Source organism: Balaenoptera acutorostrata, chromosome 5 (genome assembly GCF_949987535.1).
Source record: "Balaenoptera acutorostrata chromosome 5, mBalAcu1.1, whole genome shotgun sequence".
Taxonomy (NCBI): Eukaryota; Metazoa; Chordata; class Mammalia; order Artiodactyla; family Balaenopteridae; genus Balaenoptera; species Balaenoptera acutorostrata.
The window spans coordinates 28754583-28767185 of NC_080068.1; the positions used below are offsets into that span (position 1 = coordinate 28754583).

The 12603-nt window shown below is 35.3% G+C and overlaps 1 protein-coding gene across 3 annotated transcripts in view; it reads right to left on the reverse strand.

The window, feature by feature from the left end:
* SLC10A7 (solute carrier family 10 member 7) overlaps nucleotides 1-12603 on the reverse strand; it is a 264253-nt gene that overhangs the window by 177701 nt on the left and 73949 nt on the right. For 2 of the 3 annotated variants that reach the window (XR_009008398.1, XM_007189381.2), the window contains exon 5: nucleotides 8802-8840. The exons of the other annotated variant lie outside the window; for it this stretch is intronic. Coding sequence is in view for 1 of the 2 variants with exons in the window: in XM_007189381.2 (XP_007189443.2) it covers nucleotides 8802-8840 (39 nt within the window). In the remaining variant the exon portion in view is untranslated. The remainder of the gene's footprint in view (nucleotides 1-8801; nucleotides 8841-12603) is intronic. 3 annotated transcript variants of the gene reach the window in all.

A 12603-nucleotide genomic window follows, 5' to 3' on the forward strand; every position in this document is an offset into this window, starting at 1 on the left:
ATTCGCCATTAGGGAACTAGAAGTTAAAGCTATGATGATGTATCGCTAAACACCTATTAGAATGGCTCAAATAAAAAATATTGCTAATACCAAGGGCTGGCCAGGATATGGAGCAACTAGATTCCTCAAACATTCCTGATAGAAATGGTAAAAGGTACAACCACTTTGGAAGACAATTTGGTGATTTCATATGATATTAAACATATGCAGGTGTCCCTCAGTATCTGCAGGGAATTGGTTCTAGGAACCCCACAGGTGCTAAACTCCACGGACACTCAAGTCCCTTATATAAAATAATGTAGTATTTGCATATAACCTATGCACATCCTCCCATATACTTTAAATCATCTCTAGATTACATATAATACCTGATACAAGGTAAATGCTATGTAAATAGTTGCAGCAAGTTCAAGTTTTCCTTTTTGGAACTTCCTGGAATCTTTTTTTATTTTCTGAATATTTTTGATCTCAGCTGGTTGAATTCTTGGATGTGGAACCTGAGGATACAGAGGGCTGACTATACTACAATTAAAATAGCTTTAAAAAAGTTAATTTTTAACACAATGTTCCCACAGAATAAATTATATATCGTAAGGTAATTTTCTAAGTCAGTTTTTGATACACGTACAAACTGAATGTAGTATCTGATAAGCTGCTTTTTAAAAACATCTATATTGGCAGATACATACACTTAAAATTCAGTTTTCTTTGGAGTTGCAATAAAAATGAAAGAGTTTTATTTTAATAATTGGAGATGCTAATCTTCTGCTTTACTTGAAGTTATATAGTCAGAATAAGTGGTCCTCAAACTCCGTGAGAGCAAATCATCATTTAGAGGTAATTAAGAATCAGGTTGCCTGGGTAATCACACTGTGAAAAATGACATTTAAAATCCAGGAAGTTTATACGCCTTGAAGCTAAGACCTCATATATATATATGTAAAATTTAGTTAGTTAGCTCTAAAACCTAGCCAAAGCCTAGCACATAGTAGGCTACTTCCTAGCAGGAAGTCCACAAATGTTTCATTAATAAAATTGATATAAGGGCAAACAATGACACACAATGAATTGAGCTAAAAAAAAAAAGTTTGATTTCTTAATTTCAAACTACAATCTGCCATTTCCAATAACACAGACCATTGTTTTTTAGAAGTGCTAAGTTTACTTGAAAACCTGAGTCCATAATGGAGTTTAGATGTCTAACTTTGCTTTCATCCTAAAGACCAGTAATTAAAGGGAAGGTTCTTTCTGGTTGGTAGAATCCACAAGTTTAAACAGTTTATGCATGCTCAGATGCCCTTCTGCTTCTTTTCCCATGCCCAGATTTATTTTGGAATGGCAGTTCGGTCTGAATCAATGAGGTATATTGAGAATGGAAAATGATTACCTCCTCCCTTCCCCCCACCATGGGACATGATAGTCTCACCTTAAGCATCACTAATGCAGATGAAGACATGAAACTTAATTGTTTGGCTCACCACAATATTATCCCCAGATCCCCCAAATATTAGCTTAATAACTGGGTTAATCATGGTAAATTTTTAGTTTGGAGAAATAGAAACAGAGAAATGAGAACTATCTAACACATTATCATCATTTAGCAGTTAGTGGGTATCTCCTACTAAAGGCCATAGACTAAGCAATTCTGTAGTTAGGTTGGATTCAAATTAAGGAAATAGTCTTGCTTTTAACCAACTACTAGGATTGTGTTTCTTAGGAGGTCCTTTACAAATATCCTGCGCCCCGCCCCCCAAATTTATATTTATTTATTTTTACCTAAATCGGTATAGGAGCAAGTACTTTTCCAGTTTGGGAATGATGACATTTTAAAAATTAATAAAAATAAAAATGAAAGTACATGGCATATGTTAAAGGGTAATAAAATAACTTCAGTCAATTGGCTAGTTCTACACCAGTAGATTTCTTTAAATAGTAATGAAATCATTGCTTTTAAAAAAATCCATCATTATTAAAATAAAAAAAAAAAGTTGCCTCAGCCTCCACCAAAATTAGATTTGTAAGTTGCTGGTCATTCCTATAATTAAATCTATGTCACAAATTTGCAAGAAAAATGGTCACTGTGACTAATGCATTTACTTGCTACACAAGTCCTGTCAGACGGCATAGAGCATTATGCTGCTATAATGGAGTAGGTAAGGATTCTATACATTTTTATGAAGTAACGAAGACCATTTTTTTATTTACAGTGACTGTACTTCCGATAAGAATTTGTCTCAGAAATGAATTCAAATGCAACTATCACGGGGTTTTCCTTACTCAAGCAATATTGCATACTTTTACGTCTACAAACATGTTTGGCACACATGCATCCTGCTTTTCTGGACAAGCGTTAGGTAGAAAATACTCTAATGAAAGAAACACGAACATATTCATGTTGCCAGAGTTCCTGATTCTGGGGGTTTCCTCATTTGACCTCCCCAAATGGTTTTAATTCACCTCTTTGCTGAAATGATTTGAGAAATGATCCTAGAGAACAGTGCTTCCCAGAGTCTAAGAACAGTGAAGCCCAAAGTGGAAGTCAAAGCAAACGACACAGAGACAGAGAATTAGTAATAAAACTTACTCTCTTTACAAAAAATCTTTTTCAATCCTTCAGATTGAAGGAAGAGACAGTTCTTGGTTAGGTACTGATGCTAATACCACTTCTTATCAAAAGGAGGGTAGGCATGGACTCAGAGCCTTGTGTAGGCAGCAGAGTACAAATTAATGATAGCTTTTTCCTATTTGATTTAACTTCAGTTACCTTCTCTTCATGACAAGATTGGTTTTTTATTTGACGTGCTGATGTAGAGTTTCACTTTAAAATAAATTTAAATTTAAAAAGTAAGTTTTATTTAACTTAATAATACACATAATATGTTGACATGGCGAAAGTCATAAAGGTGCCTGAAATTTGGAAGACACAGCCTTCAAGGCAATTCCTGTCCTCTTAATTCTTTTACTGTTACTTATTTTTTTCACATATTTATGTATTGTGCATTTGCTTCAGTATCTGGAAAAGTGCCTTGAATCTAACTGACGCAGTATATGTGTGTTAATTTTATATGCTATTTTCCTATTTTGTGCTAATTGACACAATGGCATTTTTTTAAAGAGAAAGTAGTCTGTTCTCAGCAATCCACCTTTCATGGTGTCCATTTGCCCAAAGAGATGAACAAATGAAAGGCATAGAATGATGATGGATTCTGTTTTATAAAGGTAGAAACTAGCTTCCTTTTGTCCAAACATAGTTCATAAGTTACTTTAAAGCCCAGGATGGGTTATTTAAAATCCTGGTTTTATTGAGTCCTTAGCAATAAAAGGATAAATGTAAGAAATAACATCCTGTAAGGTAGTACTGAATATTGCTCAAAAATTCAGTTGTTTGTTTGTTTGTTCTGGTGTTTAAGCTTAATGAAAATAAAAACTTGTGTTTTAAACAAGTCATGAACTTTTGAGGGGAAACAAAGATCTCAACTGAATAATACAGGTTGGTTAAGATTTTAAACAAATTAAGGAAAAAATGGGCATAGTTTTCAGTATTGCACAAAATGAGTATTCCGTAAACATAAACTGAATTAAAAACTGACATCCTAGATTTAGATGAAAGGAAACCTAAATTAACAATTAAGCCTTGTATGGTACCACCCTTAACCTTCTTCGTTAATATTTGAGATTCTTGATCTGAGTTTTAAAAAGCAGGGTTGCACAGCAATCAAACAAGTTACAAAGTTAATGTGCTTCCTCTCTAACCGTTCCGAGTATGGCTGAGCACATTTTTGTATTTACAAGAAAGGAAGAATAAAGAAAGTGATAAACATATATCCCAAGTTATTAAAACATGGCATTTGTGTTTGAGACTTCTTTTCTTTCAACAACTATTTTCTTTCAGCATCAGTTAACTATTAAATCTTTCTACAAAGATGGGTAGTAATGGAGCATCAGCCAAAGCAAAGAAGGAAGACAGAACAGTTAGGTGAGGCAAGAAAAATATGTGCTGGCTACTTCTTCAGCTCTAGGTAAGGAGTTTCTTTTAACCCTTGGTCTGGCATTAAAAAAAATAAAATTATTCATCTTAGAATAGCTTCTGCTGGTTCTGGCAATGACCTTTAAAGGAGAATTATGTAGAAGAAACCCATTTCTTGATACTTTAAATGACGAGATTTAGAAAGTAAACAGTGACTCTTAAAGATCTTCTTTAGACTAGGTGTTATCAATTCACAAAAATGATTTAACTTTGCTTAGAATTCTTTGCTGCTGTTTCAGAACTCCTTACATTTATGTTGCCATGAATTGCTATAATGCTGTGTAACATAGTTATTCGAAACTCAATTTGACATATCGACTTTGTTACTAGGGTTTCCCTTTAAGATTAGGAGCTACCAAAAATAATAAAATAGGCTAAGGAATCTAAAAAGAAAAAATTCTACTTCTTCCTTTTAAACTTTAACTTATAATTCTTGAGGACATGGAAACACTGAATTTAGCCTCCAAACCAAAAATGCTCAGGGTCTAACAAATAATGTGATCAATTTTTTTTCAACATAGTTGAATCTTTTTAAGTTAAAGAAATGATTTTTCAATTGGAATTTTTCAAAAAGTTGCCAATATCTAAATGTATTTTTTAAAAATCTTTCTTTTGATGAGGAAGCAACATATGAAATGGTTGAACTTGAAATACATGGTTTTACATAGAAAAAATAGATATACATATAAATTTTCATAACATTTTCGTTATTCAGGGTGGTTGACTATCAAATTTTATTAAAATCTCATCAAGAGGGAAATCTCAAAACACTTATTATGCTCCACAATTATTATAAACCAAACAATTTAAATGAGAGGAGGAGATAATAACATTAACTTCTTAACTTAAAGCAATCCTCTGTGGCATAATTTTAAAATATTTTCTTGGCCTGAAATTTATGTAAATTGAATTCATCTATCATTAGTTATTATCAGCCTAGCTACATTAAAAAATAGTTTTCTGTGACAATTAGTTCTTAAAAACACTGTTTTAATTAGACCTGGGACATTATTAAACTAGCTATAAATATGTACAGTAGTTTATTTGGTATACCCAGATGTCTGAAAATCAACAAGAATGCTCAAATAGTTCTTTCTTCAAAAATTCTTGGGCTTCCCTGGTGGCGCAGTGGTTGAGAATCTGCCTGCCAATGCAGAGGACACGGGTTCGAGCCCTGGTCTGGGAAGATCCCACATGCCGCAGAGCAACTGGGCCCGTGAGCCACAATTACTGAGCCTGCGCGTCTGGAGCCTGTGTTCCGCAACAAGAGAGGCCACGATAATGAGAGGCCCGCGCACTGCAATGAAGAATGGCCCCCACTTGCCGCAACTAGAGAAAGCCCTCACACAGAAACGAAGACCCAACACAGCCATAAAAATAAATAAATAAATAAACCCAAAGTTTAAAAAAAAAAATTTTTTTTTCTCGTAAAAGGCTTTCATTCAAAGTTTTAATGTAATCCAAAATAAATAGCCTTTTCACATTCTATGCTGTAAATACAAAAGAAATGGTCACTCATAACCAGAGAATAATCATTGAATCAGTGTATCTTAGAATTACAGGGCTTAGTCACAGATAACCAATTTCTTCATTTTATGAATGTCCATGGTCATGCACAAAAAATTCATGGTAGAACTTGCACAAAACCTAGACCAGTTATTTCTACTACATCATTCAAGCATTTTTTATAGATTATCCCATTTAATCCTTACCTCAACTGTATAGTTTAGGTACTATCATTACCCCATTTTATATATATGGAAGGTTTTGTGGTTAGAATAGTATTCAGTCAAGTAAGGATTTAAACCCAGTCTGACTCTAGACACCATCCTACTACCAATAATCCTAAATTTTAAGGAGAGGTGAATATTTTTCATTTATAAAGAAAATTCCAAAAAAAAAAAAAACTCTTAACAAGTACCACCCTTCAGGAATAACAAAATAAAACATGAAGGTTATAGTTTGGAATTTTCCTCCTCTAAAATAAGTCCTTTTTCCCAAGCCCAACTCAAGCACCAACTTCTCCCTGAAGCCTTCTCATATCATTCAACTAAGTTTAATCTCTTTCTTCAAACTCTTGACAAATGCTATACACTGCTCTTTTGCACAAAGCACTAGCTGCCTCTTATACATTCTCTTCTTCCTTAGTTACAGAAATTCAGTTTGTAGCTCTTACCAAATTGCCACATCATGTCCCAGCCTCTCCAGTAGCTGGGTAGGATCATATGACTAAGTTCTGCAATAAGATATTACTGCAACTATGGTGTTGGAGTTCCAGGAATGCTGTTTAAAGAAAGCAGACTTAGCTTTTAGGGGAGCTCTTTTGTGCTTTCCCAAGGTAAAGACCTTGCTATCCAGGTTTCTTTTTGGCTGGAGCTCCAGCAGCTATCTTGGACCATAAGGTAACATTGATGAAGGCAGCTGTGTGCTGTGGATGGTGCAGGAGAAAGATGGGTGTCTCTGTACACAATGAGACCAGGAAGCTCCCATGACAGCCTCCTTCCAGATTTTACATAATAGAGAAATAAACATTTACCTTTGTCCAAGCCACTATTATTTTTTTTTTTTCTGGTAAATAAGCTGAGCCTAATTCTAACTGATTTAGGTCAGACTTGCGCATAGTTCATAATCCAAGGTTTGTTGTAACTATGGTGGAGAGGGAAGAAAAAGAAATAGAATTATTTCCCTTATAACACTGGAGCAAAACATCTCCAATCATAATTTTTATTCTCAACCCCTTCTGGTAATTTTCAGCTTTTGGAAAGAAAAAGGAGGGAAAGGAAGGGGAAGGGGAAAAAATGGAAGACACTTCTGTCTCTCTGCCACTGTTCATGACTTTTTCCTCTCCTCTCTTCTCGACTACTTCAAGGCCCAACAGCGAAATTGTTTCTGTCTGACCTTTCAACCCAGAGTTCATATCTGACAATCATACATCACCTAGTAACATCTTTTGTTTGATTTGTTAGCTTTTACATTGTATTTCTTTTTCTATGTGTTACAGCAGAGTGGGACCATGTTGTATTTTTTTGCACCTCTACAGCTATTAGAAAACCACCTCGGTGTGCAGGAAATCAATAAATACTTTCGATTGACTCATTAATGTAAGAAAAAAAGGTGAAGAGAGGAAAAAGACTAAGGAGTGAGAATGCATAACGTTTTAAAAGTGAAAGAGCATAACAAAAATCCGAAAGAATCCCTAGAACGAGTTTTACTTTACTGGATCTTACCAAAGAATTGTGCCTGGTAGAACAAATAACGTGATACATTTATTGTTCATACAGTCAGTCAGTGCAAAGCTCAAACTGTACTTAGTGAGCTTGTCCTCCAACTAAAGGACTGTATTTTGCTTTAGTTACTCAGACAATTGCCTCAAAGTTATTTTCTCAATTACACCAGACATTTTAAAGAGTAGGAGATCCAGCTTAGGAAACCATGTTTCGATAGTGGATGTATACAAATCCAAACCTTGTAAAAAAACCGGCTTCCAGCAAGAACATATCTTACAGATATTATTTTGTCAATTGTGACAACATATAGAAAATAATACTTGGATATGTGAAATAATGACAAGAAAATATCACTGAGTCTAAAATAAGTAGCTCAAGAGATCATTTGCATTAAATGGACTCTATTACCTCTCTTCTAAAACCCAATAATAATAATACAACATCGGGAATAATATTACTACTTCTTTAAAAATAAGATAGAATCTAAGCATGTATTTTGCAGAAGCTACATCATTAAAACTCTGTAACATTGGGACATTAAAAGCTATATAGGACTGTACAGAATTAACACTATGTAACAATATGTTTTAAAGCTTCAACTACATTTAAATACATACAATAATAAGTGACATAAAGAGCATTTTAAACAGAAGTAATTGATATTTTGCCTAGACTCATGAACCAGCTTATATACCTTGCTGATTTCATTCTCAATTTTTTGTAAATCACTGTAACCACATATCTGTTAATGAGCTGTATATCTAAAAATACAATATTCTAATTTGTTTTCATCAATTTAGCAAAGTTTTAGGGAGGGTATAAATAAAATATTCAGTTGACAGAAAACTCAGTTTCCTTCTCATTCTTTCATAACACAAACCAAGTCTTTGTTTATATCATCTGTTTAAAAGATAATGATTAAAAAATGCTAAAATAGTATTGTCCTTATAATTATATTGGTTCTACTTATGAAAGATGAACTATTTTTAATCTTTTTATATACAACTGATAGTTCACATGTCAAAAAATATTGTATTTTCTTGCAAATTACTCATTAGTTATTTCCTCATTTCAAATTTTTTTTCACATAGATTTCTCAGAAGTATCTAAGACAGTAGCTTCTTTAACAGTGAAATGTACAAAATAAATGACATGTCAACAAGTAAATTAGCATTCCCTTTCTGACCAGCTGGGTCATGTTTCCTTTTCAAAATCCTCAGTCCCATGACACAAAATAATAATAATCTAAAAGACCTCATTAAATGATCAATATATTGACATACCTCTATAAGGAGACACATAGTGTTTTAATTGATTCCTTGAATCCATTAAATGGAATATTAAACCCAAGCCTCCAAATTATATTATGAGAGAACATTTCCTTTATTTATTAATTTTCTTTAGGGTATGGATAATGGCATATGACAGGATTCAAGAACTTTCATATTTAACCAAATAGTAAAAAAAAAAGTCCAATTTTCACTAAATATTTCATACAAACATCACAACAGAAGTTATAAAAGACAAATTAAACCATGTTTACTTACCAAAAAACTTCCGAAGGCTGAATTAAATATTGCAGCTGCCTATAGAGAAAATAAATGGGGGGAAAAACTCACTGAAAGTAAATAGGAAAAGGAAAAGCAAAGACTATCATTCTCCCATCCCCCACTATTCAAAACCTTAAAACACTGACTCCGTAAAGCAAAGTTAGTCACTGCTTACAAAAATTGCCAGTAGCCTGTAGTTTACTAAGATAGATGAGCTACAGCTTAGGAATTCATAAATAATGGGTCTCAAAAGCAAGCAGAAAAGGCTTGCCATAAGATGCTTTGAACCTATATGACAGTACTGAAGAATCATCCCCAATAGCAAATTGAAACATTGTTGTTATTGATTTTGCTACTAGACTTAAAACAATCAGAGGTTGATTTATTCACCAAAAAAAAAAAAAGAAAAAAAAGAAAAAGAAAAGAAAGGAAGAAAATTCATATTACTTGGAAAAGGAATACCAGAATTGTAAAGCAAACATGAACTACTCTCCATCAGGGAGCATAAGACCTATGAGCTACACCCACAAAGTGAGATCTGTAGTTCCCATACAACGCACATTAGAAATATGAACAATGCTGTTAAGACCATGGAAGTTATTGCTACACGATTAATTCTAAAGTAGAAACAGGCAAGAGAAACTTCTGTTTGGTGTTCAAAATTCAAAGAAGAAATACTTGACTTTGAGCTTACCTAAATATCCCGGGAATACATAGTAGATATAATATAGTTCTTAACTTTAATTCAATCATTATAGTCCATGAAGCTACACCTGAATTCTGAAAGCTTCTCACATGACCTCCAAAAGATAAAAACTCGTATAATATCCAATTTGATGAAAAAAAAGAGAGAAAGAAAAATAATAAAAAGCGGAAGGAGGGGCAGAGAAAACCTACTGACATCTCCTGTGGATCCAGAGCAGAATTAAATTAATCATCATGGACATTAGCAGCCACATTGTAGTAAGAAGAGGATGTCAGTTTAGCAAGTTTGAATAAAGTCCAAAGCCAGGCTAAGAGCTGTAGCTGAAAATGCCTTCTGCCCCAGAAGAGAATGCAATGAGAATGCATGGGTAATGAGATCCTTGGCTCCAGAGAGCTTAGCTCTCCTATTCAAGTTCATAATTAATTCAAAGCTTTGATAATTTCATTAGATTTCTCCTTTGCTGGCCTTATCAATAAAAGATGGCACTGGACCACAGCTCCTCTGTGGCATAAACATAGGTACAGGCACAGACCAGAGAAACCTTTGCTTCCTGACAGGGACAATGGCATATGGTATTTCATGTTGTACAGGGAGCAGTGAAGAAAAAAAAAAGATTCGGCTAAATAAAACATCACAGATGACAAATGTAAACCGTAGCAACATATTTAACACATCTTCCTAGAATCCGATTATGGATGATTCAGGAAAAAGTTTTATGTGCAGAGAAAAATAAGTAAAACTGTATAAATAAATGAGTTGTGGGGAGATCAATAGGCAACACTGCCTTCCTTTTGATAAAAATGTACCTTCCCCACAAACAACGTTTATTTCTAGACCCTATTCTGTGCTTAGAACGAATTTCTCTCTTTTTAGTAAAGAAATGAGGTATTCCTGTTTGAGCTCCTCTCTTCCAAATTTGTTTCTTTCCAGTGCCTTTCACCAGCCTTATACTAGATCACTAATAGTTTTGCCTAGCATTTAAACAAACAAACAAACAAACACAGAACATTAGAAACAAAAAGACTCAGACGTCAAAGTAAAATAAGTATTAACTACTACTGATTAGATCAAATCGCTATACTCCCACCCCATCCTGTTCTCTTTTAACCCAAACCCAAGCAATATATTTTATGTGGATTGACTATGTTTCTGCATTTTATAAAATGATGGAGATGACAGTGATGAGATATCTTAGGTATCCAAAGATGCTGCAGGCCGACTTCTTAGCTATTTTCCTGACAGTGGTGATGGATTTGAAATCACTCACCATGCAGTGGGCTCTGGCAACCATTGGTGACTTGGCTGATTAAGGTTCTGGGTTCTCTGAAGAACCATGTGAAATCGGACACCGAACCAAGGATCCTGGGCTCAACAGCAACAGATAATTAAGCTTAACAGTTGGCTCAATTTTGCCGTTGCAGCATAGGAAGCCATTACGTTTTCCAGAGTTCCAAAAAATGATGACAAATATTTAGAGAGCTTTGAATTGATATATAAAGACAGGCGTAGTTTTTGACTTAAGTGGGAATTCCCAGCTCCTCAGCAAGAACTACAAGGCCGTCCATGAACAGGTCTCTGTCCATCTCATTTATTGCCTCAAAATGTATATTCTGACAGCACTAAACTACTTGTGATTCCCCACACTCATCATGCTGTTTCTTACCTCTTTGCGCCTTGGCCTGGAATGCCCTTCTGCCTGCCAGGGAACTCCCGTTTATCTTAGTGACTCAGCTTAAGCATTGTCCTTCCAAGAAGCTTTCAGTCACCTCATCAACACTCACACATCCATACTTCTGGGTGGCCTGAGTGTCCCCATACCTGCTGTCACAACATCCTGGGCATACTTCTGCCCTGGCACTTGTCACACTATTGAATGACCTATCTACACGCCTCCCTGCCCCACGAAAGACTCAAGTCTTCTAAGGAAGGAATCTGATGAAGCGCATCCTGAACACCTCCGTGTTTGCTAATTGGATTTCTAAAATAAGTAGGCTTCCCAGAAATGTCCAAAGTCTACTTCTCCAACTACATTATTCTATGTGTTTGGCAGAATCCAAGGACTGGCAGACAAAGAAGACTGGATCTGCCACCTGGCACCACAGCCAAGCAGTGAAAATGACATTTAGACTTTGGTCTCTCACCCAGTATAAGTATCTCTCTCCCAGCATCGTATTTTACTTCTCTTAACCTCCCCATTCTTATATAGTTATATACATATGCTTAATGTAATATAAAAAAATGTTTTAAAATTTGCCACCGCTATATAGCAATAGAGTTAGTTAAATAAAATCTAGAATTACCAAGGAATAACTCTGTAGCCATTAAAAAGATGATCTGCATATACTGATATTAAAGCAGGCTAAGATATTTTAAGTAAAAAAAGCAAGTTTCAAAACAGTGTGTGTAATTCCTTCAGTATGTGTTTCTCCACACCACCATGAAATTCACCCACCACCAGCTGGGTTTTCTACAATTCAACTCATTTTCTGACATTATCTACCCTCAAATAGCATCAGATTCCTCAGGTTAAGGGTTCAGAACCACAAGGTTGTCCCCACTTCAGATGTCAATCAAAAGTCAAGGCTGTCACCTGTGCTTCTGACCAACTGACTATAAATCGGAGGTTCCACAACCCAGTCCCCTTCAGTTTGATTAATTTGCTAGAGCAGCTCACAGAACTCAGCTTACTCACTAGATTACTGCTTTATCATAAAAGGCTATAACTCAGGAACAGCCAGATGGAAGAGATGCAGAGGGCAAGGTATGGGGCAAGGCTGTGGAGTTGCCATGCCCTCTGATCGCATGCCTCTCTCATCACCTCCAGTGCTCACCAACCCAGAAGCTCTCCAAACCCATCCTTTGGGTCTCTATAGAGGCTCCATTACATAGCATGATTGATTTCAACATTGGCCATTGGTGACTGAACTCAGTCTCTAGCCCCTCTCCCCTCCCCAGAGGTCCAAACTTCTAATCTCTGGTTGGTTTCCCTGGGAACCAGCCCCATACCCAGGTTAGCTAGGGGCTTTCCAAAAGTCATCTATTTAGCATAACAAAAGACACCTTTTCCAGCTCTCTTCACTTAGGAAATCTAAT